The sequence below is a fragment of the Hipposideros armiger genome, unplaced genomic scaffold, assembly GCF_001890085.2.
Source record: "Hipposideros armiger isolate ML-2016 unplaced genomic scaffold, ASM189008v1 scaffold_92, whole genome shotgun sequence".
NCBI classification, from domain to species: Eukaryota; Metazoa; Chordata; class Mammalia; order Chiroptera; family Hipposideridae; genus Hipposideros; species Hipposideros armiger.
The window spans coordinates 3621571-3646475 of NW_017731442.1; the positions used below are offsets into that span (position 1 = coordinate 3621571).

Consider the following 24905-nt stretch of genomic DNA (forward strand, 5'->3'; position numbering starts at 1 on the left):
TGGCAGGATGGCTCAGCTGGTGAGAGCACATGCTCCTAACAACAAGGCTGCCGGTTTGAATGGTGAGCTACGCCCACCCTCAACTAAAGACGGAACTCAGCACCTTGAGCTGAGCTGCCGCCTGGGCGGCTCAGTAGATAGAGCGTGCACTCTCAACAACGAGGCTGCTGGTTCCACTCCTATGTGGGATGGTGGCTACGCCCAGCCCACCCATAATTAATTGAACACAGCACCTTGAGCTAAGCAGCGTGAGTGGACTTGGAGCTGAGCTTGCTGTGCCCTCCACAACTAAGATTGAAGGCCACAACTAAGATTGAAGGACAACAACTTGGCTGTTCCCCTTCCCCAATTCCCCAACACTGTTCCCCTCCCCCAATTTCCCAATAAAAATTTTTTTTTAATCCTAAGGGGAGGGGGATGATAGAAGAAGGTGAAGGGGGTCACATATAAAAAAAATCAACTCATAGGGTAGTGATATGTGAAAGCATTTTGTATATGTTTATATTATTCTTATCTTTGCAGCCTCACTTAGATTTCCCTGATCGAAACAATTTCAATTTCCATTTCTTCTGTGCACCCTTAGGGATCTTACCACTTTTTCAGTCAGGTGCCTCATTGTACTGACCCCAAGGCCCCCCAAATGAAATAAAGATGCTTCTAAGGACTGGCCCTAAGGAAAGTAGATACCTCCATAGTTCATGCTCAGGCTCATATCCCTTCCACCACTCCAACCCTTCAAACAAGGTATTAAAGCATCTTCTAGGTAATTAACTTGTCTTCGCATCCCCTTGAAAATGTAGACTCAGCCTCCAGTCATCCACTGGAACAACTCAATGAAATAATATATATAAGAATTCCTTGTAATTGTAAAGTACTTTATAAATATTAAATATTATTTATAATAACAACTGTTAATTAAATCAAATACCACATATATTGATTCCCTAACATGCTATAGAATTTTTTTTTAAAGATTTTTATTGGGGAACTGGGGGATGGGAACAGAGAGGTTGCTGTCCTTTAGTTCTTCAGTCTAGTTGTGGAGGACATTGCTTGACTGGCCCAAGTTGGCACCATCATTGTGCTCTTCCCGGGCGAGGCAGATTAGTTGCCGGCTTTTGGACGGCCGCTCACGCTGGCTGCTGCTACACACAGTAGCCCATGGCAACCCACTGCAGCAGTGGTTGCAGCCTACACCGTCGCTGGCGACTCACAGCAGCCCAGCTCCAGGTTCAGCTGTTGTTCAGTATCTTAGCTGTAGAGGGCAGTGTCACTGGCCCTCATATGTGGGATCCGAACTGGGGCCCTCTGATGTCCCAAGCCAGCTCTTAACCACCGTGCCACTCGTCCGGCCCACTATAGAATATTTTAAGTGAGTATTAATCCATTATGTGCCTGTCAGAGGCTCACGGGGAATAAGAAGAGTCCACAAATACATAACTCTTCTCAATGAAGCTACTATTCAAATTTGGGCAGCTGCTTTCCAAACTTGAGTGATTTCTCTCCTCCTCTAGGCAAGTCTTATTTTTCCTTCTGTAATTCTCTCTTCCTGCTTTCAACCTCTTTAATCTTAGTAACCACCCTCTCAAATAAACTTACTGCTCTGCAAGATTATCTCCCTCCTTTGTCAGGGTAAATATATACCATTCCAAGTAATTATATTTGCTTACTCATAGCTACTCCTTAATCTGGATAATGAGCCCCCACAACACAGGTAACATTTTCCATCTCTCCAAGAGTAACCACACTCCAACTGCAGACCTCTATCCTCTGATAATTGCTCTCTTACCAGGAGAAGAAGGAATTGAGTGATGGACCAGAAGAGAGGTGGATGGCATCTGAGGATACCCACAAATGAGGAAGGCAAGAAAGGGAGCTCTAGGGAATCCTGAAACGAATGAAGGGAATGCATATAGAAGTGAGAGGGGGTCTCATTATTGGGACCAGAGGACAATGTAAAGGGAATTTCTTTTTCTCAAATACTCTCCTGTAAGTTTCCAATTATCTTACTGTCTTATGGGTACACCAAGATAGCTGAGGGAAGGGACTAATGCCCCCATGCCTATCTCATCTTAATTGACCCTCCATACTGAAGCCCACATCTCTAGTTCGGCTCCAACATTCATGCTCCTTTCTGCCAGGACAAAAGCCAAGTCACATCAAAGTCGCGCTTGGAGCTGTAAGAACAAAGCCCTCTTAAATCTAAGGAGCAAGAGGAGGAGAGGGGACCAGAAGGAAGGTGGAAATTCCCTGGAGACTGCTTGCTCTTGGACGTCACTTTCCTTTACACTCTGGATTAAACAGCATTAGGGAGCCAAGAGAGGAAAGACATGTGGTGTACGGAGACCTGTGCCTGCCTGTTCCAGTCCTACGCCCAATCATATCACCACACCCTTCACCTCACCTTACACTCCACTCCAGCCCAGGAATTGGGAGCTACAGAGAGGGAAGAAAAGGGAGAGGAGGAAGAGGAAACAAACAATTCCCTGCCCAACCCCAGCTCCACGCCCAGTGCAACCAACAGATAGGCAAATGTGCAGAGACCACTCAGAGGGAATCCTGTGGGCAGCAAACGGGTCTGAGCCTGGAAAAGACTGCGAGAAGTAAAAGGTAAAAGGTGAAGTAAGGGATGAGAAGGAGGGTGGAGAAGAAAAAAAAAGTGGGGGATCCTGAGAGGTGTAGGCAGGACATAGCAGGGCGTCAGACTAGGGGTGGGGGGGTCAGACTAGGGGGCAGGGGCAGGATGGGGGAACACATCATAGATGGGGTAAGAGTTAATGTTTCCCTAATTCCTCTAACTTAGTAAGGAGAGCAGAGGTGTGAAGGCAGGAGCCTTGGTCCTTTTCCTGGTTCTAAGGAAAAGGTGACCTTGAGCCAGCCGGTGTCTTTCCTGGTGTCTGCCTCTAACTGCTTCCCTCTGTGCCTTCCTTCCTCTGGTATATGTGTTTATCCCGCGGTTTCCCCGCGGTTTCCCCGCGGCCTCCTCCCCTGAGAAGACGGAGAGGTTGCTGGGGCAGGCTGAAAACAGAGAAGAGGTTGGGCAATGTCACCCTTTCACACGCCACGGAGTGACGAATCGGGTTTCCAGCTAAACCGAGAGGCTTGGGGGTAGGGTGTTCAGGTTTCGCCAGACCCCTCGGGTGCTGTCCTCTACTTGGTGCTGAAATCTGGGCGGCCTCTTCCCAGGGATGCGAATCTCCCGAGCCCCCTAACCTACCTGGCAAGTGCTGCCCACCTCTGCCCCCGCACACCTAGCGCAGTGGCAGGCGGGGAGGCGGGGTCTAAGTGAGCCCCACCCCTGGAGACTGCGGCTGGGCCTCCCTTCTCCTCCGACTGCCCGCTAGCTCATTGCGCCTCTCCTGCAGTCTGGTTGGTATCGGCTCCCATTCCAGCCTCCACACCGGCCCCCATTTCAGCTCCAGCCTCGCACCCAATTCCTGCCCTCAGTCCGCCTGGTTGCATCCTCCCTCCCAGTTCCTGCCCTGAGCCAGCGCCTGCCCCGGGATTCTGTAGCAGGATTCTCAAGCCATGGCTGGTCCTTTTTCTCGTCGACTGTCCGCCCGTCCCGGGCTCAGGCTCCTGGCTTTGGCTGGAGCTGGGTCTCTAGCTGCTGGATTTCTGCTCCGCCCGGAACCTGTACGAGCCGCCAGTGAACGACGGAGGCTGTATCCCCCGAGGTATCAGTGTTTGAGCCCCCACTCCTCCCGGGGGAGGGGGTCGTGATGGGAACGAAGATGGGGATGGAGATGAAGACCCGGGCAACAGAGAAGGGCTATAAACACGAAGGCTCTGGAGTGGGCACTGTACAGTGGGGTCAGGGGTGGAAGCCAAAATCATTAGACGAAAGCATTCCTGGAGACCTGTAACCTGCAGTCCCCGCCCCCAAGACCAGCTTTGGCCCTGAGTTCTGGCTGCACTCACTCTGTCCAAAACCCTCATTGAGAGACCAGGCACTATCCTTTTTGATCTCCATCTCCTTTTCCTGCTGTTCTCCCACATTTCCTGAATTCCCCTCCTTAGTTTTTCCCCTCCCCCATTCTTAATGTTGTGCTCATGGGAGGAAAGAATTGAGCAGATCGGAGGAATTGAGCTGGCCAGCCACAGGAAGCTAGAACTGTTGGGAAAAAACAGGTCCTGAAAGTCCATAATGAGATTACCAAGGTTTAGCCTCCCCGTAATCTCCCCTCCTCCCAAGGAGCACAGCCAGACACAGCTAACTGGACAGCTCCCAGCTGACTGCACTGGGTCTAGGCCCCCTGTGCCCTCCCTCCATGGTTACTGGGTACCCCCTCCCTAGCGCTGAATACCCAGACCTCCGAAAGCACAACAACTGCATGGCCAGTCATCTGACGCCAGCAGTCTATGCTCGGCTCTGCGACAAGACCACACCCACTGGTTGGACGCTAGATCAGTGTATCCAGACTGGCGTGGACAACCCCGGCCACCCCTTCATCAAGACTGTGGGCATGGTAGCTGGAGATGAGGAGACCTATGAGGTAGGGGGGCCCCCCATAGTTTCCCTGGTCACCCAACTCATCTTCCCAGTAATCCCAGCTCCTTCTCCCTAAAGACTCTTCACTTACCCTCAAGAGTGGACCATCCATACTCATGTTTTCTGACCCAGTGAAATCAATCCACATTTAAAACCAGGGAAGAGATTCCCTCTCCTTAACCACTCTCTCCCTCTAAATCCTCCCTCAGGTGTTTGCTGAACTTTTTGACCCTGTGATCCAAGAGCGACACAATGGATATGATGCCCGGACAATGAAACACACCACTGACTTGGATGCCAGCAAGGTCGGTCAAATATTCCACTTCTGATTTGCATTGCCTTATGTACAACAGTCTGTTCTTCCAATCCTTAATTATTTCCTGACTCATGGTCATTATACTGCTGAGCATTTAGTCTGGGTGAGGGGAAAGAATTGTGTCTTAAGGAGCAGCACATATGGAGAGGGTGGATGAGAATGACCATACTGCAAGGTGGGCAGTTTTGGGGAAGGATCATCATGCCCTCTTCAATTGGAATACTTGCCCAATGGGCTCCTCCTTCCAATGCATGCAATGAGGACTCCTCTAATCCTTAAGGTCTCTCCTTCTCCAAGGCTCTCTGTTCCCACCCACTATGTTTCTGTGACTCATATTAATTTATCTTATTCCCCAGATCCGTTCTGGCTACTTTGATGAGAGATATGTATTGTCCTCAAGAGTCAGAACTGGGCGAAGTATCCGGGGACTCAGTCTGCCTCCAGCCTGCACTCGGGCAGAGCGACGAGAGGTGGAACGTGTTGTGGTGGATGCACTGAGTGGCCTGAAGGGTGACCTGGCTGGTCGTTACTATCGGCTCAGTGAGATGACAGAGGCTGAGCAGCAGCAGCTTATTGATGTGAGGGGCCTTGAGAGGGATCTGGGTGGGGGGAGCAGAAAGAAAGAAGAATTTGAGGAGAGGCTGGGCCAGATGAGATAGATAGGCTCTGAGAGGCCTAGGGGCTACTGTGAGAATTTCTAATGCAAGTCCCTTTATTCTCCCCAGGACCACTTCCTATTTGATAAGCCTGTGTCCCCATTGCTGACTGCAGCAGGAATGGCTCGAGACTGGCCAGATGCTCGTGGGATCTGGTATGAGGCTTACCTTGCCTCTTTTGTTCCCATGTCCCCATAAGTGCCTTTTTCCCCTCCATCTTCCCCCAGTTCTTGCTCTGACTCTTGATCCCTGTCCTTCCTTCTCTCCTGCCCTCAGGCACAACAATGAGAAGAGCTTCTTGATCTGGGTGAATGAGGAGGATCATACACGGGTCATCTCCATGGAGAAGGGTGGCAACATGAAGAAAGTGTTTGAAAGATTCTGCCGAGGCCTCAAAGAGGTTGGAGAAAAGTGTATAAGGGAACTAAGTGGGAGGACATTAGGAAAAAAACCAAAGGCTAGAATAGGTAGATTGACCATATAATTTATCAACCGACCCAGGTTATTTTTGATAGTGAAAGTGATCACCATCAATCACTCCAAGACAATAGTTATCAATTAAGACTGTCCAGGGGAAACTGGGTAAGGTGGAGGATGAAATGGCTAAGAAACTCTAAATGAGGGGTTGAACAGAATCCTCAATCCTATATGGATTGGGTCTCCATATTCAATTCTAGGTTAGGAATCCCCATAAACCCAATTCTTATTGTATGTTTTCTTATATATACAGTTCTATTTTGGACTTGTAAAGAGAGAGTGCTACGCTCCTCTTTCTTTTAGATTCTAGCTTGGAAATTTCTACTGTTTGGGGCAAGTAATAGATAACATATTCTGGCTGTAAGTGGGTAGGGGAGTACTTTTTAAAGTATATGCCTCAGTTTCCTCATCTATAAAATTGAGATAATAAGACTTTCCACATTTTAGGTTGTAGTGGGAATTAAATGAGATGATACATGTAAAGTACCTGGCCCATAGTAAGTGTTAGCTGCTGTTATTATTCTAGATGGAAGGGTTTCCCCATGTTCAGCATGTAAGATATCCCCCTGTGCCATGGTTCCTTCTGAACTATGAAGAGGGTCCCCTTTACTCATGTTAGGTAATGGTCTTCATGTCCATCACTCTGGCAGATCCCCTGTCTCTTCAACTCTATGAGTCATCTTCATGATTAGGATACTTAGTGAAACAAAAACATCCTTCCCACACCACCCTCTACACACAAACACTCCTGTAAGTCCAGCCCTTCTGCACTGTTTTCACCTTTCTCTGCTTTCTCACATGTGCTCCTTCCATAGCTAACAAAAGGCTTTCTTGCTTCTTCCTGTTGCAAAGCCTACTCTCTCTTTTTCTGTCTGAAAGGTCCCTTCCAAGCTCTAGGCTCATTAGCAAAGCAAATATAATCAATGCATGCAGAGCTGACTGAATAATCAATCCTTTTTCAGTTCAGTTTAACTCCACAGTTCTTTCCCTTGATCATCATCCTAATGCATTATTCCCTCGAGTTTCTCTTCTTTCACACAGGATATTTTTTCTGCAGTCTCATCATTATGGGCTTGCAACATCAAAATTACCTTGTATGCAAGATAATAACGGTTTGCACCCAAAACAAAACAACCTGCCTAAAAATAAACCCCAAACTGAGCAGTGTCATTCTTTCACATCCCGAGTTTCTGGTTCTAGACATATTTCTAGAGTTTCTGTGGGTCTAGCTAAGGGAGGGTCCACATATTCCTGACTTTTCACTAACACAGAGCCTTTGTGGATTCAGGTGGAGCGGCTGATCCAGGAGCGTGGCTGGGAGTTCATGTGGAATGAACGTTTGGGATACATCTTGACCTGTCCTTCTAACCTGGGCACTGGACTTCGAGCAGGAGTACACATCAAACTGCCCCTGCTAAGCAAAGTAAAGGAATTGTGGGGTTAGAGAGGGGTGTGAGTGAGGAAGGTGGCTGTGTGTGGGAATGGGAAGGAGTGGGCATTTTGGAAAGGAGCCAGACACACTGTGACTACAGGGTCAGGGAAAGAGCTCTGAGCAGGTTCAGGGCTCTCTCAGGTAGGACCAATCTCTGCCCCTATTGACCCTGCTCCCAATTTCTGTCCCCTCTAGGATAGCCGCTTCCCAAAGATCCTAGAGAACCTAAGACTCCAAAAGCGTGGTACTGGAGGAGTGGACACAGCTGCCACAGGCAGCATCTTTGACATCTCTAATTTGGACCGACTGGGCAAGTCAGAGGTGAGGTCTTCAGGGATTAGGGTGCGGAGAGTTATAGGTCTGTGGGGGTTGAGATATGACACTGAGTCTCGGGAATGTACTAGAACCTGAAATAAAATTCAGGTTGCGTGGGGAGGCAATTGGGAATGAGTGCTAATTAGAGGCAAATTAGTGCTAAAGAAAGAAACTCAGGTTGTGGGAAGCAGAGATCAAGGTTTAGTGTCCTTTAGGTGGAGCTGGTGCAACTGGTCATCGATGGAGTAAACTATTTGATTGACTGTGAACGGCGTCTGGAGAGAGGCCAGGATATTCGCATCCCTCCTCCTCTCATCCACAGCAAGCATTAACTCCCCATCCTCAACAGATGACTTAAGATCTCCAGGACTTCTGCCATTCTAATGGTGGCCCATTCTACTTGCCCTGGATGCAGCCCCCCTGACTCCCTCTGTCTCAGTAAAGACACCTTGCTATGCTCCAGCTGTCTGTGTTATTTCTTATGGTGGGAGTGAGCAGGGAGCAGCCTCCACAAAAGGAAAAAAGGCAGTGGGGTTAGTTATGATGGAAAGAGACTCCAGATATGGCATGCCAGGAACACTGATTCTCAGGTGGGTGGACAGCATTAGCATTTTACCCATATTCCTCATCAGCTTCCTGAGAATAATTAGAATATACTTTCATTTGCACTTTATTCACGATGACTTAAGATTTCTTCCCCAACAATCTCTCTGTAACTGTAGACACAGGCTCATAGCAGGTTGCCAAGGAAGCAGATGGTTAATACCAGGGCCCAGGAGGGCTGTGACCAGTTCCGGAGTCCCCAGGCTGTGCTTCGACCTATAATGAGACAGAATGGAAGGAATATCACAATTATGTTACCCAGAAGTTATTGACACTTGGAAACTATCTGCCTGTATACCCCCTTCAGAGATGTTTCTAGGTGGGTTCTACGAACCAGATAGCACCAAGTTAGGGGGCAGATTCTGGGTCAGGAGATGGAGGGTCAAGCTGTGCAGTTGGGAACTCACCCTGCTGTTCTGGGCTCTCCATCCCTTCATGCCGGGCCCATATAACTGCTCGTCGCTGCTCAGGACTCAGAAAGGCCATTTGCTCAGGAGTGACAGCCACAGCCTGAAAACTGGTGAGACTAGATAGCTGGGTAGGGCTGAACACCACCTGGGATTGGGGGTAGGAATCAATATGTCTAGTGTAACGCCTGTTGAGCTCTGGCTCTCTTGTGTTCACTCCAGACCCCAATCTATCAATACGTACGGCAAATTTAGGAGCAGGGATGACAGAAATGGCAAGAGGGGTAAGGCCCTGGATCTGTTCTGCCAGCAGTGCTGAAAGAGCCAGGTCTGGGATCCCAGCTGTTGAAGCAAGTGGGATGGGCATCTAAACATTATCTTAGGCCTTTTCCATTCTCTTCAAATTTATACACTTTCTCCAACCACTCCCAAAGTACATTACCATAAATCTTCCCCAACACATCTCTAACCTCCCAGACTCCCCCTTGGAGAATTCCAGAGCCATCTTCCACCCAGTCTACCCATGGTATGGAAAAATAACACCTGACAACGAGCACCAGCAGTGGCCCAGCCTCCCTACCTGCTATTGTACCAATTTCAGTGAAGATCTCAGGTCCCCAGTTACTGACTGGGCCAAAACCACCAGGTAGCACAAGGAGTTTAGCCAGGACCTCCAGTTGTTCCTCAGAGCACTGGAGATGCAGTTTGCCCAGGAAGAGAGCTGCTTGGCTGTGGAAGAGTGAGAAGGAAGGGAGAAGGATTCAGCCATGGTGATCGGGGCCATGGTCATGAGACGGGGGTAGAGATGGCTTCAGGTGAGGTCCCTTCCTCCATGGGACCACTCCTTCATGATCCTTCCCTCCCCAGTGAGCCCACCTTTACCTCAGTACCACCACCCACACCACCCCCCTTCACATGTGACCTAAACTCCCAACTGCTGATATGCTGTAGTTCCTCTGGCCGCAGTCCACAAAGCGTGTAACCCAGTGCAGTCAGGTGAAGGAAGTCCAGGTGGCTCATGTGCCGGCCACTCTGCCGCAGGAAACTGGAGACCACAACCCGGAGCTGGAGGGAGGGCACAGGATAAGGAGAGAAATCATGGGGAATTAATGGACAGGGAAGTGATTAGGAAAGTAACAAGTGCTACTGGATTAGTCGTTTATTATTGAGACCTGAAGATCCAATAGCCATGGGGAAGGTTGAGAATACTAAATAGAAAAGGACAGAAAAAGAGGAGGCCTCAGGGAAAAGAGGCAGGAGACAGTATTATGTCTCTAAGGCCTTACAGTGAACAAATTACAGAGTTCGTAAAGCCACTAGGTATTAAGAAAAGATACAAAGAATGGCCGGGCAAAACCACAGGAAAAAATTCCTTGGACTTCAGATAATGTACAGGCCTGGATCTGTGCAATGGATCTTTGGAAGGTGGTAGGGAGGAGGGAAGGTGTTACCTGGACAGAGCTCCAGCCATCTATCTGCCCCAGGGTGCTCAGCACTCCCCAGTCTACCAGGATCAGCTCCTGTAGTTCCCGCTCTCCTAGGCCTATTAAGAGCCGACCCAGCTGCATGATCTGTTCAGGACGGAATCCCCGGGGGGGACCCCACAACTAGGAGAAAGAGAGGAACAATGTGAATGGAAAAAGCACTGGACTAGGAGTGAGAATGATGGATCTTAGTTTTGCCTCTGACCTTAGCCGTGTAACTCTAGGCAAATCACGTGCCATCTCTGAGTCTTAGTTTCCTTAACTGTAAAATGAGAGGATTAGATTAAGGTTCCTCTGACGAAGGTGTTATTGAAAGATTCTGGAGTCTCAGTAAGAAAAAAATAGCAGACTCTAGTCCATATGGTATTTGTCTTTCTCTGTCTGACTTATTTCACTTAGCATAATATTCTCTAGGTCCATCCATGTTGTTGCAAATAGCAAGATTTCATTCTTTTTTATGGCTGAGTATTCCATTGTATATATGTACCGAACCCTCTAATTATCTTCTATTTTCCCCACCTCTCACCCAGCTATCTATTCACTTGTGTCCCACACCACACCCAACCAGCTTCCTTGTGTTTTTCCACCTCCAACCCAAACTGGCCTCCCATCCCTAACCTGTTTTGCCTTGCCCATTGCTGCCCGTAGTTCCTCAGGCCCAAGTCCTGGGTCTCCTGCAAATAGTGCCAGGCAGTCCTCAAAGTCTGATAGCTCCATCTCTGCAATCTGGGTTGCAGACCAGGCTGCTGGGAATGTCCCTCGTACATCTGCACAATTTGGCACAGGTTCTGAAGGGGGAAGGCAGATTGGAGTCGGCATAGAATTAAAGTATGCCCAGGGAGATACTGACAGATGGAATGAACCCTCCAACTTTTGGAGGACAGGCCAATGCGGGCAGTATGGGTCAAGGGATTCCTATAGTGAGAGATTTATAGGGCGCAAAGGATATTAGAACAAGTGACTGGAGAGGACAAGCACCACACTGTATAGATGGAAGATTGAGGGGTTGCCCAGGGATTTAATGGCAGATCTAGATTAGAACCCAAGTCCCTAGCCCCACAGTGTCTCTTTTCGACATTCTAAGCATCTTCCCAGCAGAGAGCTCCACAATAGCCAAGTCTAGAGCTGAGTCAGCTGTCAACAGGGATGAGCAGGAAAAGGGGATCCTGAGCTAAAAATGTAATGGGTTATAAATTCCCAGAGCTTTAGAATCCTAGAACTAGAAGAGACTTTGAAGATCATCCTTTTAACCCCTGAACTTTATAGATTAGGAAGCCCAAGCCCAGAATGCGGAAGGTATACAAATCTGCTCAAAGGGCACAGCACACCTAGAGTAGAGCCCCAACTTCTGACTGCATTGTTGGAAATGTTTTCCTATTCACCCTGCTAGAGGTATGAGGATTTGGGTAACTTCACCTGGAAGATAGTCCTCAGCAGGCTGCACAACCCCAGCCACCAGAGCTGCTTTCTTGGAAGTGAGCTGTGGCCCCCCACACAGCTGCCCAGCTCTGCTCTGTTCCCAGCTCTGCTGCTTTTCTAGGACGCGCTCCAAGGTCTCTGGGCCCAAGGCCTCCTATGTGAGAAGGCAGAAGGTGGGTGTGGAGACCTGGGCAGGTCAAGGCCAGCTGCTGCAGCTCTAATTCCAAAATCCTGCCTGTTTTTAGCAGTCTCCCCCAAATTCAGGTTTCACATCCTTTGCCCCCAACCTCCTTAGCCTTTGCTCCCCAGAATCAGTTCACCAGGCCCTCTCTGTTCCCACTCCCTCCCTTGTTCCTTCACCTCACCCTGGGGATCAAGGAAATCGCCTCAGTAGACAGAGTGAACACTAGGCGTCCAGCTTGCTCTATTTCATCCTGGCTCCACAACTCTGCTTTCCTGGAGGACAGAAAGAAGATCAGGGGCTGAGATGCTGAGGGTACTGTAAGGAAAAGGAAGGGGGAAAAAGGACATGCTAGGATTGGGGGCTCAGGGCTCCAAGGGACCTCAAGTTTATTGCATAGGCTGCCACTGATAATGGTGGTTGAGAGGTTGGGTGTAGGATGAGTTAGAACCTGAAGTTCTGAAAGGTCCATACCCAAGAACAGGCTCCTGCAGCAGCAGCCATCCAAGCTCTGTGGCAAATGGCTCTCCTAGGCAGAAGCCCTGCAGCTGACTGAGGTGAGCCAGCAGGATCGGTAGGGGGATCCGTCGTGTGCTCTCTATCCCCAGGAATCCAACCAAGGGGCCCAATATCTCCAGCACTTCCCTTGAGACTGTTGTCTCCGGTGGAACCTGAAGAAGGGCATCAAGCCTTGGGACACTGCACCTCTGACTCAGAGGACCAGACTCTTTCATCAAGACACCAAGCAAGACCTTTGACCTTCCCTCCCTTCAGCTCCCAACTCAAGACCTTATAATGTTCACTGCCATTGTTCACTTTCTTAAACAATCAGCCCAGATAGGAGCAGGCAGAAAAACTGGGAGGAGTAAAAAGTATAACTATTGGGCCGGCCGAGTGGCGCGTTGGTTAAGAACTGGCTTGGGATGCCAGAGGGCCCCGGTTCGGATCCCACATATGAGGGCCAGTGACACTGCCCTCTACAGCTAAGATGCTGAACAACAGCTCAACCTGGAGCTGGGCTGCTGTGAGTCGCCGGTGATGGCGTAGGCTGCAGTCCCCTGCTGCAGTGGGTTGCCATAAGCTACCATGTGTAGCCAGCAGCCAGCGTGAGCGGCCAGCAGCCGCGGTGAGCGGCCGTCCAGAGGCCGGTGACTGATCTGCCTAACCCAGGAAGAGCGCAATGATGGTGCCAACTTGGGCCAGTGAGGCAACGTCCTCCACAACTAGACTGAAGAACAAAAGGACAGCAACTTGTCTGTTCCCCTTCCCCCGATTCCCCAGCGCTGTTCCCCTCCCCCAAATCCCCAATAAAATCTTAAAAAAAAAAAAAGTATAACTATTGCACTGTGTTGTACAGCTGAAACTAATTCTAAAAAATGTGTATTTCATAATAAAAAATAATTTAATTAAAAAAAGAAAAACTGGGAGGAGGAAGCCAAGGCATTTCTTGGACTCCAAGGGATGTGGACAAGAAACACAAAGCAAGTTATCAAGAGGTGGATCTAAGGGCTAGGGCCTTGTAGGTGGGAACCTGTTTGGCAGCAAAAGTGTGGAGTTGGACCTAGAAGACAGAGAACATCATCCGAGGGATAAGAAATGCCTAGGCATCAGCTCTGAATCTGGTAGGGTGGACTCTTACCAAGTTTTGCAACGCCTTCTCTGCCAGGGCTGCCCGGTGGAGTGGGGTCAGTGCCAGCAGTTGCTCTGGAGCAGCTCTTACCAGCTCCACCACCAACATAATGGATTCATTGGACAGTCTGTCCATCAACCGGACCCTATAGCAATTTGACAACAGGGACACTCAGAACTGAGCCAAGTTGAGAAGGTACCAGAGAATTCCACATTCCCCAGACAGGAGGTAACACCAGACCAAACCTGGTGGCCCTGCCAGGAACTGATATTAAACAGCCCCAGATCCAATTCCCACAATAGTGCTTGAAAGGAGAGAATAAAGGGAGTGACATATTTTTAGTCTTCCTGAAAAGAAACGACAAACAATCCTACCACAATCTAATTGAATCAAAAGCCAAAAATACTAAGTACCATGAAAACTTTTTTCCATTTTATACATTTAAAAAACTGAGCTTCACAGAAATCAAATCGTGGGGTCTTACTCCCGATTCCTGCTTTCCTCTACTTGTTATAAGGTGGTCCCCTGTCATTTGCATAACACTGTACAGTTTACAAAGTTCTTTGAGGTGTTATCTCATTTTATCCTCATGACAAAGCCTGGAGGTAAAATAAGTGTTTTTCATATCCTCTCTCACAGTGAGGAACTTGGATCTTCCAGCTCATGGGCTGGGATCATTCATCATATCCAGGCCCTTGGAATTCTAAATTATCTCAAAGAACCAACAAATTTGAATTAAAAAAATACTTTTCCCCAGAAATTAGAAGTGACATCCTGTACTCTGTCCAGAGTTGCTCATTCTGGAACTGGGCCACCAAGTAGTACAAGAGCCAAAATATGTGGAAAGACCTGTGAAAATGTAAGGATAAGGTCAACTGCTTTTACCACCACCTCATCTCCAAGAACACCAACACGAGCCGTTTCCTACTCTGACTTACAGTTCTGATGGCAGTGGGGTAAGAATCTCTGAGTTGGGAGGAGCCTTTGGTTCATCTCCTTTCCCCTCAACCCATACTTGAATCTGCTCTATAATATTCCTGCCACGGGGCCATTCAGACTAGACTTGAATAGCTCCAATGACTGGGAACTCACTACCTCAATTTTCCTTATATTGGGCAAAATCTGATTTTCATTCATTTGTCCTAGTCATGCCCAATGGAGCCATTCAGAAGTATGCCAATCTATTTTCTATTTGATAGCTCCTGGGGCATTTGAAGGCATTTATCACATTTTTCATACATTTTCTCTTTATTTACTCCTCTGAACACACTGAGAACATAGTGCCCTAGGCAGACTATAATCCTCTGGGGATAGAATTGGGCCATTGCTTCCCTCATTTCAGATATTCTGTTTCTATTAATGTGGCATAGGTTATTTTCAGATTGCTTGGCAGGCCACATCATAGCGTTGTCAACCTCGGCTATCCCATGCTGGGGCCATATTCTGGGAGCCAGCCTATATACAGATCAACTTTGAATAGAGCCCTTTGCTTCTAGCTATAACTGATGTCAAGGAATCGTCAAACCAGAAAACCACCACATCTAGGGCATGTTCCAAGGGCATATCTTCTACTCCAGGTTGAGTTTTCTAAGGATCCAGTATCTCCAGTTGTAGCACTTACGGTGAGTCTAGGAGTAGCTTGGTGTCTAGCCCACTCAGTTCTGGCTCCAGGGTGGCCAGCTCTGGCTCTGGCATTGTCATCCTCCGCTGTAGCTCGGCCCAGATACAGGCCCTCTGTGGGACAGGGTGGGGAAGCAGTAGCAAGACAGAGCTGAGCATGGCAGCTGGGTTCTGTACCCAGGGTCCATGCCTCCCTGCTCCCACTAATGCCCAAGCATGCCTCTCACCAGGCTCCCTCGAACCCCAGTGGGCAGTTGATAGATCATGTGCATCACTTCAAGGAAGTCTGCCAGTGAGTTGATTTGCTGCAGAAACTTACAAGACATGCCCCCTGCCAGGGTGCCCAGAGCCCTGTGGGTATGTGAGTGGGTATCTATGTGAGTGAGCTCATTCAGCACATGCCACAGCCTGTCTGCTCCTGGATACCAACATTCTCAACACATGCACAGGTGTTCATTTATGGTAATTTACAGTTTGGAAAATGTTACTCCATAGATAAATCTCATTGGTTCCCCACAACATCATCACTATTTATCAGAGAAGAAAATAAAGATTGACAGAGGTCTAGTGACATTTTCAACACCATTCTCCCAGACATGTGGTAAACTGAGACTGGGGCCATGTCTTCAGATTCTAAAGCCCATGTTTTTTTTCCTGTGGGTGTAGGTAAGGTAATACTGATTTCTGCTTACTCCTGCTTGGCAAATGGCTCTGAAGTCTCTTTGGATTAAATTAATAACAGTAAATTTCTATTGGGAGCTTACACTGGGCCAGGCACTGTGTTAAGTACCTTATATGCCTCATCTCATTTAATCTTCACAACAACCTATGAAGTAGGTACCATTTTAATTCTCATTCTTCAGAAGCTCAGAAAAGTTAAATGATTTGCCCAAGATCACAAATAAGTAACAGGGCTGGCACCTGAACCCCAGTCTCCTGAATCCCTTAGATCTAGTTGGATAGGTGTGGTACTGCGGAAGGACAGGGGGTGAGGAGAGGAGCCAGGAGGATGCCCACAGGCTGGGACCATGCATCATTCATCCACATATCCCCCACTGCATATCACATGGTGCCTGGCACATGCTAAGCATCCAAACAGTGTTGGTTGAATTAAGCTCACTGCTCAACACAAGTTACTCACTGTAGATTCCTGGGGGTCAGGTTGCTGGGCGCCCGCATCTTCTTCCAGAGAAACTGTGCCTATAAGAGAAAGAAAGCAGAACCGCTACCCAGCAGAGATGTTGCCCGAGGACTGAAGATGCCTTGGATCCAGTCCTGCCTCTGACCCCATCAACCTCCTATGCTCCCAAATGCCCACTCTTCTCTCAGAGAGCAAGAGAAATGGGGGAATAGGAGGGAGGGAGAGGAAAGAACAAAGTGAGTCACGTTATAAAGGCTACTAGTAATAAGGTGCCAGATCTAGGAGCTCATGGGCAAAGGAGGTGTTGAAGATTGAGAGAGGGGAGTTGTGGGTTAAATGAGGAGAATTACCTGCTGCTCAGACCAGGGCAGGTCCCGATAGCGCCTTCGGTCAGCCAGAAGAGCCGCAGAGTCCACTTGTAGCAACTTTAGTGGGAGCAGGGGAAGCAGGCATTCTGGCCAGGTGGTGGGGATGGGCTGCCAATGGGGATGGGTGCAGCAGTGTAGTGACAGGTGAGAGGGTCTGGACTCAGCCCTCAGAGAAGAAGGGGAACCATGGGGGCAGGAAGGGACCAAAGCTAGGCTAAGGACGTAAGGGCATGTGCCACTGTAGCAATGCACACCTGAGAGCCCTCACACTGAAGGTGATTATGGTCAAGAGCTGCTCCTATTTAGGCACCTGATGAACTAAAGTGCCTTAGGCCTCTCTGAACCTTGGTCTCTTTATCTGAAAGTGGGGTGGTTGGCCTGGAAGACTCAGACCTTTCTGACTTTGACATTGTAGGAGAGTGTGGGTCCTGCTGTCTTACATCTGGAACCGGGGAGAGCTGCTAATGTCTTGGTGGGCACAGAGCTAACCTGCACTCTCAGGGCCACCGCCTGGGGAGTGTGTGAGGCAACACCAGCCATGTGGACCTGCTCTGGGACATGAAGAGGAGCTTAGTTGGGAGACCCCACACATACCTGACCAGGGATACACATAGCTGAACCGGCACTCATACCCGTATTTTTAACTCCATCTTTCACCTGCACGAGAAGTGGTAGTATGTGTGTCTGTGTGTTACTGGGTGTGTGTAAAGAAGTGGGGAGGCATGGGAGGCCTTTCCTGGCCACAGGGAAGATGCCCTCCTCCCAACCAGAGCCCACATCCCTGATTGTCTCATCCTCCCTGCTACTCTCATACCCGAAAGGTCTGCAGCAGCGCTGCGGTCTGGCAGGCTGAGAGGCGTGACAGTTCAGGGGCCAGGCAGGAACAGGCCTCAACCAGCACTCGCCTAGGGATGGCCTGGAGTGTCTGGGAGCTGAGGCCTGGCAGCAGAGAGTGCAAGGAGCAGAGCTCCTCCACAGACAGCTGCGGGGCAAGAGAGACAAGAGGTCTGAAGAAGAGGGGAGGGGAGTGGGGAAAACAACAATCACAGAGCAGCCAGGCAGCGGGTATGAGGGGAGATGAGAGGGAGGAAGGGGAGGATGTGGGGACCTTGGGAAGGGCACATAGACCTCTGGGCGACATTGAGAAGTTGCTGCTACTTACTTCATGCCTAGGGAGAAGCCGTCCAAGCAGCAGGACAGCCTAAAGTGGGATGGGACAGGAAACAACAACAGCTCTCGGGTCCCTGCAGCCAGGTCCCAAACTGGGCCATATGACCTGCCCTCCAAAACTTCCCATTCCCTCTCTACCACCCCCTGTGACCAGACTGGCTCCTGGCTCTTCTAGATCTGAGGAAGGGGGATAAGGGAGCCCTCCTTGGAACAGAGAAATAGGAGGCTTAAGGGAGGCTAACAGTATCCCCGAATGTAATCTTCTTGACTGGGGTTCCAGAGGGTATAGGGTGGATGCCAGGGAGTGAGATAGACCTACCTGGGCAGGTGTGACACTGGTTCCCTGCAGGGCAGGCAGCATGGCTCTAAGCTGAGGCTCTGACAGCTCCTGAAGGAAGCGGAGGCCCAGCTGAGGGAAGAGAGGAGCCCAGACCCGCAGCTCCGGGGGGCTCATTACAGTTCCTCCAGATGAGCGCAACACCCCCATAAGTTCATAGGCCACCTGTAACCAAAGAAGGTTTGGGATTGAAGAGAAAAGACAGGTGGACCTTAAATCTCCTATCCAATCCCACATCTGGATTTCCCAGGGCCTGGACTAGGGCTTGGAACCAAGGATGGGATAGGAGCAGATTGGGTTTGAGATGTCAAAGGGTATGTTTGGAGTGTCATAGACCAGATGGGGGTAGGGTCAGGAAGAGGTGGTAACAGATAAGAATGGCCATGGAGTAGGAATGGAGGTGGCAGAGGTGGGAGGAGGGATGGCATCACTGTGTCCAAGCTTGGTTAAGATAACTGGGCAAGTTCTCCACACAGACCCAGAGTAATCCTGGAGTCTGCCAAGGGGCTCACCCGTCCTTGTGGGCTGAGGGTCCCGTTGGCTGCACATTCCAGCAGCCCCCGTTCTACCGGCCCCATTGGATCATTCAACGGTACCAGGCTCTGCAGCTCCTCAGGGGTCAGGAAACAGGCGAGCGGCCCCAGCCTGAGGAGGGCACGTAGCTGGCCTTCATGTGGTCACTGAGACTGGTACTAAGGCAGGGACCATGTGGGCACATGGAGTAGGCACTCTAACCAATAAACTAGGAAACTCCATAAACTAGGAAAGTGTCATAGCTAGGCCCCTCTCCTGGAGCCCTACACTGCCTGGGACCCCTGCCTATTCTCTTGCCCCTTCCTTCCTAGGACCCAAACTCATCAAGGCAGCTGTACCTGCCTCTCTCCCACTCTGGCCTGGATCACTGATCACACAACCACTTACCTGCGCACCTGTTCCTCTCCGTCCTGGACACTCTGGTTCACCAGGCTGCGCAGCACATGCCGGGCATGTCCTGGCCCGAGACCTGCTGCTGGCCAGCTATCCTCCAGGGCCTGGATCTGAGATGGGAGGGTCAGCTTGTATTGCGGATCACTGTGGGACACTTGTGGGGAGAGGTTCCCTAGGAGACACACCTCTGACTCCCATCCACCCAATAGAAGATGGCTTAGTCAAGTAAAGAAGATGATTCTCATACCTGGTGAGGGCTAAGCTGTAGAAAGTTCTCTAGAGGAAGGTGGGGGAGCAGAGGCAGCACTGCCCACAGCAGCTCCTGGGGCCAGGCAGGCACTTCCCCGAACAGCTCAGGGGCTAGCAGTCGCCTTGCCAGAGCCTCTTTCTGTTCAGGCCTCATTTCTGGGCTGTAATCCCGGATGACAGCCAGGCTAAAGAGAGTAATGAGTCTTAACCCTCAGCCCTGTTCTAAATTGTCCCCTGGTTCTCTGCAGCCCCGTTGTCATGGACAGGAAGGGGACTCTCCCTAGTTTTAATAGAGAAGTCTGGAAGGAGGTGTTCTAAGCAAGTGGGGTTGACCTGATCCTGACAGGTCAGGAGGAGTGTTGTGGGGTTCTTACACGCTGTCGTTGGCCAAGAGGGATGGTGGGAAGCGCATCAGGTCAGAGACAGCCAAGAAAGGGATGAGTGGCGACAAGTCAATGAAGAGCTGGGAGGTAAGGCGTGGGTAACGTTGGAGCAGCAAGGCTGTCAGGCGACCCAAGGCCTCCTCCTCAGATGGTGGTACCTGTCGGGGCACAGGAATGGAGATGCTCAGTATCTTTGAGTACCTCCTTCAGCTGGGGCAAGCCCTCTGTACACCAGGTTCCAGGTGCTCTTGGTTCCTAGATTTCCCCTTTCGTCCTGTTCCCCTCTCCCTCTTTGCCCACCTGCAGCTGAGCCCAGGAACGGTGCATGAGCGTCAGGAAGCCCTGAGCGGCCTCCCTCTCTGCTGAAAGCACCAGTTGCTGAAGATTTTCCGGGGGCATGTGCAGGTATGCCTGGGGGTAAGAAGTCATGGTGAGTATGGCCTCACTGGGCAGGGACCTCAGGCCACAGCTGTCACCCCTTTGACCCCTGTGCCCCTCCACCTGTTACCTGCATTAGAATCTGCAGGGCCCAAACACTCTTCTCCCTCTGGACTAGATCCCACAGCACAGGCTGGTGGGGAGACAGACAAGGGGTCAAGAGAGCTGTCTTCTCTGTCCCTCCTGTGGCTTCCTCAGGCACTCCAACTCCACATGCTAGGATGCTTGTTTTTTATCTGAAGCTAGTCTGTGTTTCTCCTCAAATATTAAACTCCTTTAGGTCAGGGACCATGTCTCTAACTTCCATATCCTCTTCCAAGCCAGGTCCGTAGTTGGCTCAATAAATGCTTGTAGATCAGAAGCCAAATTACTCCAAGCCTATCTAATCCCACGTCACTGGTCCCAGGGCTTGAGAAATATAGGCCCTAACATGGAGTAAGGAATCTTACATATCCTACAGAACCTTGCAAAGTGCCTCACACACAATAGGCACTCAATGAATGAATTGTAGTATTTACATATTCTAGCCCCTTCACACTACAGAGAAGAAACTGAGGCCCAGAAGAGCTAAATTAAATTACTTGCCCAAGACCACACTAATTTGTGACAAAATTGAACCTAGAATCCAAGTCTTCTGTTTCATATTTCCTCTGCATTGTTCTCATTTCTGCCTTATCTTCCTATACTTTGCCAGCCTCCAGTTCTCACTCTCTAAGGATACAATTAGAGCCTTCTAACTTGATCCTTTTCCTTTCTGGTGTGGAGGTGGGGGGGTGGGGGACAGAGAGTCAAAGAATCAGAGAGAATAATGAGATAACATTTATTACATGTTTTCATATCACTCACTGTGTTAAGCCTACAACATGTATTATCTCAATCTCATGTAATAAGTACCATTATTCTCCTCCACGTATAGAGGAGAAAACTATTGCTCAGAGAGGCTAAATAATTTGTCCAAGGTTGATCACAGAACTAAGAGGTGAACCCAAGGCTGTCTGACTCCAGAGCTGTACGCTTAAACCACTGCTGCTTATTATTAGAGGATTCCCCGGGAGGCCCTTCCCTCTGTTCCAGGGGCTTTCACCCTGGCAGATCACTCACGCTGAAGCAGGCCAGCAGCTCCATCTTGCCTATACCAGAGCCAGGGCCGTCAGTGAGTTCAAGGTCCAAGGAGGTTGGCTGCTCCTCCTGTTCCAGGTATTCCCCAACTGTCCGCAGCAAACTGAGTCGGCCCTCTGGGCGGAAGGCATCCCAGAAGGAGCAGTTGTCTGGGAGGCTGGATAGCATCAGGGCCTGACCCAGCATCCTCTGGGCTTCAGTCCCTCCAGCCCCTGGACCCAGGACGAAGGTCAACAGGCGAAGGAGATAGTGTAGGCGTGTGGGGTGGGCAAGGGCCGGCACAGAGGACTGACAGCGTGGCAATTGGGATAGCATGCCAAGCAGGAAGGGGCCCGGGGCCAGGCAGAGTGGGGATGGTCCCAGTGGTGGCAGAGAGGGCAGAAGAGGACCCAGTAGCCCGTCTAGGAAGCAAGTGTCATTGCCCCCACGACTTATTCTGCACTGGCCCGCTAGCCAGGGCCAGAAGGGCACCAGGGACTCATACATGGTGTCATTGGCACAGACCATCATAAGGAAATTGCCCCCATCTGGGCATCGTTCTCCACAGGGTCCAATGTGGCAGGGTGGGAAGGCAGTGATATCTGGGGTGGGGCCCTGGCACACATGCTGAACCCAAGCCTGATTGCTGGGGGGCACAGCCTGCAGACTCGCCTTCCCACACAACCGCTCAGCCCACAAGGTCTCATTCTCTAAGAAGCAGCCCCAGAAGATATCTGGGGTGACAGGACCAGGGGGCAGGACTTCAGGGCAGCTGGTGGGGGGCAGCAGACCAGCACAGAGCCGCTTTACCAGGCGGCGGTTGGGGCCAGACAGGTCTGAAAAGGTGAGGTTGCCACAGATTGCCTCCAGGAACTGATCAGGAAATTGGTCATGGCAGGCCTGTAGCCAGCCCTGGGCACCTGGAGCCCATGAGATTGCATACCACACAGCTGTCTGGCAGATGGCAGTGATGCTGGGAGGGGGCTGCGGGGTGGCAGGCCTGGTGAGTTGGCAGAGCAAGTGAATGGAGAAGTTGGAAATGCTGTAGGGTGGTGCTGGGCCCGAGTGATTCTCGCAGAGGGCCTCCACAGAGATAGCGCGCCGTTGGCGGGGGCTGATGTGGGCTGAAGGCTGGGAAGCTCTGGGCAGAGGCACACCCGTGCTCAGGCATTGGAGGAGGGCAGGGGGTGGGGGTGGTGATCCAGACAGAAAGCCAAGCTCCTGGACATCCCAGGAAAGGTTGTGCCGGACGCCCCTGGGTGCAGAGGGAGGAGCAGGCAGCATCTGATCAGTTTATATTTCCTCCAGTTGAAGAGTCTGACCCTGGCCCAGAGCCCTGCAGGGGGTAGTGGCAAGCATAGGCTTTTCCAAAAATGAGGTCCCTGGGAGTATAGGAGTTACTGGTTTCAATGCTGGGGTGGTGGAAAAGGGAGCGAGGTCTGTCCTGCCAAGGCACATAATAACCTAGGAGCAGCCCAATTGGAGTCCCTTCTGTCTACCTGGCTTCCTTCTTCCTCTTTTCTTCATAAGCTTTTAGATAGTTTAAACACAACCCTTAGTAGGCCTTGTATCAGGAAATCTGCCCAGCAACTGAATATATCTAACTGTGCTCTGGCACTGGTGTACTGAAATAGTAAGTAGTGGAGGAATCCGGTCTTGCCTTTTCTTTCCACATCCTACCTTTATTAGTTAACATTTATTAAGTACTAGGTGCCAGGCACAGTACTATGTGGCTTACACATACAGTATCAACTCACTTAATCCCTTGCGACAACTCTGCAGTAGCTAATATTAGCTATATTTTACAATTGGGGAAACTAAGGCTAGAACGAGACTGTAACCTGCACAAGGTCACATTAGCTATGGAAGAAGTAGAGCTGGGACACCAACCCAAACGGTCACACTCCAAACCACGAAACCACACTCCTCCCATCAGTGTTCTCTTCTGGTCTAGAAGCTAACAACTTCCCAGGCCCAATCCCCCACAAGTCCTCTCCTGTTACTTACCATAAGAGCAGTTGCTGTAGGTTGCCTAGGAGGGAAAGAGTAAAAACGAGGACTGCCCCAATCTCACCCCTTCTTGCCTTGCCGTAGCCCAGCCCCGACCCCGGCAGCACTCACCTCCCTGGCACTGCCCATTGGCATCAGGCTCTGGTTGCCCCAGAATGGAAAAGACCTCATCCTGCAGGGAGTCCGTGACACGTAGCAGCCCCTCCTGGAAGGCAGCATAGAGGGGGGCCCCCACTGTGCGCAGCAGACCTCCCCAAATAGCCTCCTCAGAGATCAGCTCCCCGACTGGGGTGAGCAAAGCCAACAGACCCTGTAAAAAGTGGGGGGCTGGCTCCCTCCCATCAAGGCCTGTGACGTTTGTGGGTTCCATACTGGGCTGCACCTGCACCAAGGCCTGCCAGCGTGTGCCCTCTAACAACAGTAGCAGAGAAGGCAACCAGTCAGCCACCAGGACGCAGTCAGGGGGACCGTCACGGGTGCATGGGGGCCGAGTAGGGCTAGGGGGTCCCCCGGGAACTAAGGCTCCCAGCAGCACCTCTGCGAGTCCACCCAGCACACCTGCCTGGTGCCCCAGGAAGTCCCGGGGGGTCTGCTCCTGTCCCAGTAGTGCCAGCACATCCCCTAGCAGCCCTAGCATCGGTTCCCAGTCCGGGCTGCCTCTCAGTGTAAGTAGGAAATCATGGAGCCGGAGGGCAGGGGGCTGGAGAGGTGGGGGCTCTCCCACCGGTCCCTCCCCCATTCTCCCAGGCTCAAAGTTAGAAGAAATGTTGGCCAGGAATGCAGAGAACCGGGAGCGGCTGAGGGACCCCCGGGGAGCCTGGTCCAGAGTGGAGAGCAATGACTTCAGGTGGGAGAGACCAGGGTCCAGGGACTGAGGCCCAGTAGGGGCCAGAGTCACTGTAAGGAGAGAAACCGGAGGTCACTAAAGGGGAAGAGCCTACTACCCAAACTCATCCCTGCCCTGGAGCCCAGTCCTGGCCTGGATCTAAAGATGAAGTGAAGGCGGTGGGGAGCCAAGTCCCTTTCATCAGCCTACAATAAGTCTCGGCCTGCTTCCTGAACTCTCATTTTCTCCCTTAGGGCTCCAGTCTCTGCCCCTCCTCCTTCCCCCTCTATCTTTTACCTAACCAGTTAATCTCCACATTTTTAAGTTTCTTTCCAGCAACCATTCCCGTCATCCCCAGCCCTGCTCACTGTTCCTCTCACCTGTACAGGACAGCAGCAACAGCAGCAGGGGCCAGAGGCTCCGAGCCATGTTTCCAGGTGAGCACTGGTACTAGAGGTGAATTCTGGTTATTCTCACCTTGGATGGGATAGCCAGGTAAGGGCAGGGCACTGCCGGCAGCCTGAGTCTCCACTGACACTGTAGCGTGGTCTTTCAGGAAACAATATCTGTAACCTGACAGCAGGTTTGTCACCTGAGACACTAGACTACCTGATCCTTTGGCTTTGGAGAAAGGTGTGCTTCTGTGAGAGGGACAAATGATAGGGGATCCCAGGGGGCCCTTGGAAGAACCCAAGGGGATAGCTTCAGTTAGGAACCAGGATGCCAATAAGGGTAGGCAGATGTAGAGATGGAGAACTGAAACCCAGGGTGTAATCTGGAAGCTCTGCAAAAGAATATCAGAAAATAAAGATGGTACAAAGGAGCTGAAAAGCAGGTAGGATGTGAGGGAATCAAGGAAGAAAGGGGGCCCAGGAGAAAGAAATTAGGCAGCGAGGTATAGACAGAAAAGAGGAATGAAGATAAAG

The 24905-nt window shown here is 50.6% G+C and overlaps 2 protein-coding genes across 6 annotated transcripts; one reads left to right on the forward strand and one right to left on the reverse strand.

The window, feature by feature from the left end:
- The first annotated feature begins 2102 nt into the window (after nt 1–2102).
- On the forward strand, nt 2103–8150 carry CKMT1A (creatine kinase, mitochondrial 1A). Of its 5 annotated transcripts, XM_019644977.1 has the most exons (11): nt 2105–2610; nt 2997–3108; nt 3417–3677; nt 4298–4496; nt 4702–4797; nt 5165–5386; nt 5534–5619; nt 5741–5864; nt 7230–7364; nt 7569–7694; nt 7904–8150. In XM_019644977.1, exons 3-11 carry the CDS (start codon nt 3529–3531, stop codon nt 8018–8020), a joined length of 1254 nt encoding a protein of 417 aa, XP_019500522.1. In that variant the 5' UTR covers nt 2105–2610; nt 2997–3108; nt 3417–3528; the 3' UTR covers nt 8021–8150. The 5 variants fall into 5 exon arrangements, with proteins under 5 accessions (XP_019500524.1, XP_019500522.1, XP_019500521.1 ...); XM_019644979.1 differs by lacking the exon at nt 2997–3108 and having other exon boundaries at nt 2103–2610; nt 3475–3677; XM_019644976.1 differs by lacking the exon at nt 2997–3108 and having other exon boundaries at nt 2105–2617; nt 3366–3677.
- A 212-nt stretch (nt 8151–8362) lies between these two features.
- On the reverse strand, nt 8363–24546 carry STRC (stereocilin). Its single transcript, XM_019644956.1, has 29 exons — nt 24360–24546; nt 23265–24050; nt 23151–23175; nt 21147–22398; nt 20116–20178; nt 19908–20018; nt 19599–19765; nt 19223–19409; nt 18970–19085; nt 18561–18693; nt 18031–18213; nt 17704–17742; nt 17356–17523; nt 17136–17198; nt 16524–16649; nt 16174–16232; nt 15260–15383; nt 15034–15146; nt 13422–13557; nt 12257–12453; nt 11967–12057; nt 11599–11755; nt 10801–10970; nt 10150–10305; nt 9621–9763; nt 9279–9427; nt 8943–9040; nt 8699–8846; nt 8363–8507 (listed from the first exon to the last, which is right to left on the reverse strand). The coding sequence occupies exons 1-29, from the start codon at nt 24406–24408 to the stop codon at nt 8419–8421; spliced, it is 5298 nt and encodes a 1765-aa protein (XP_019500501.1). The 5' UTR covers nt 24409–24546; the 3' UTR covers nt 8363–8418.
- Nucleotides 24547–24905: the final 359 nt, after the last annotated feature.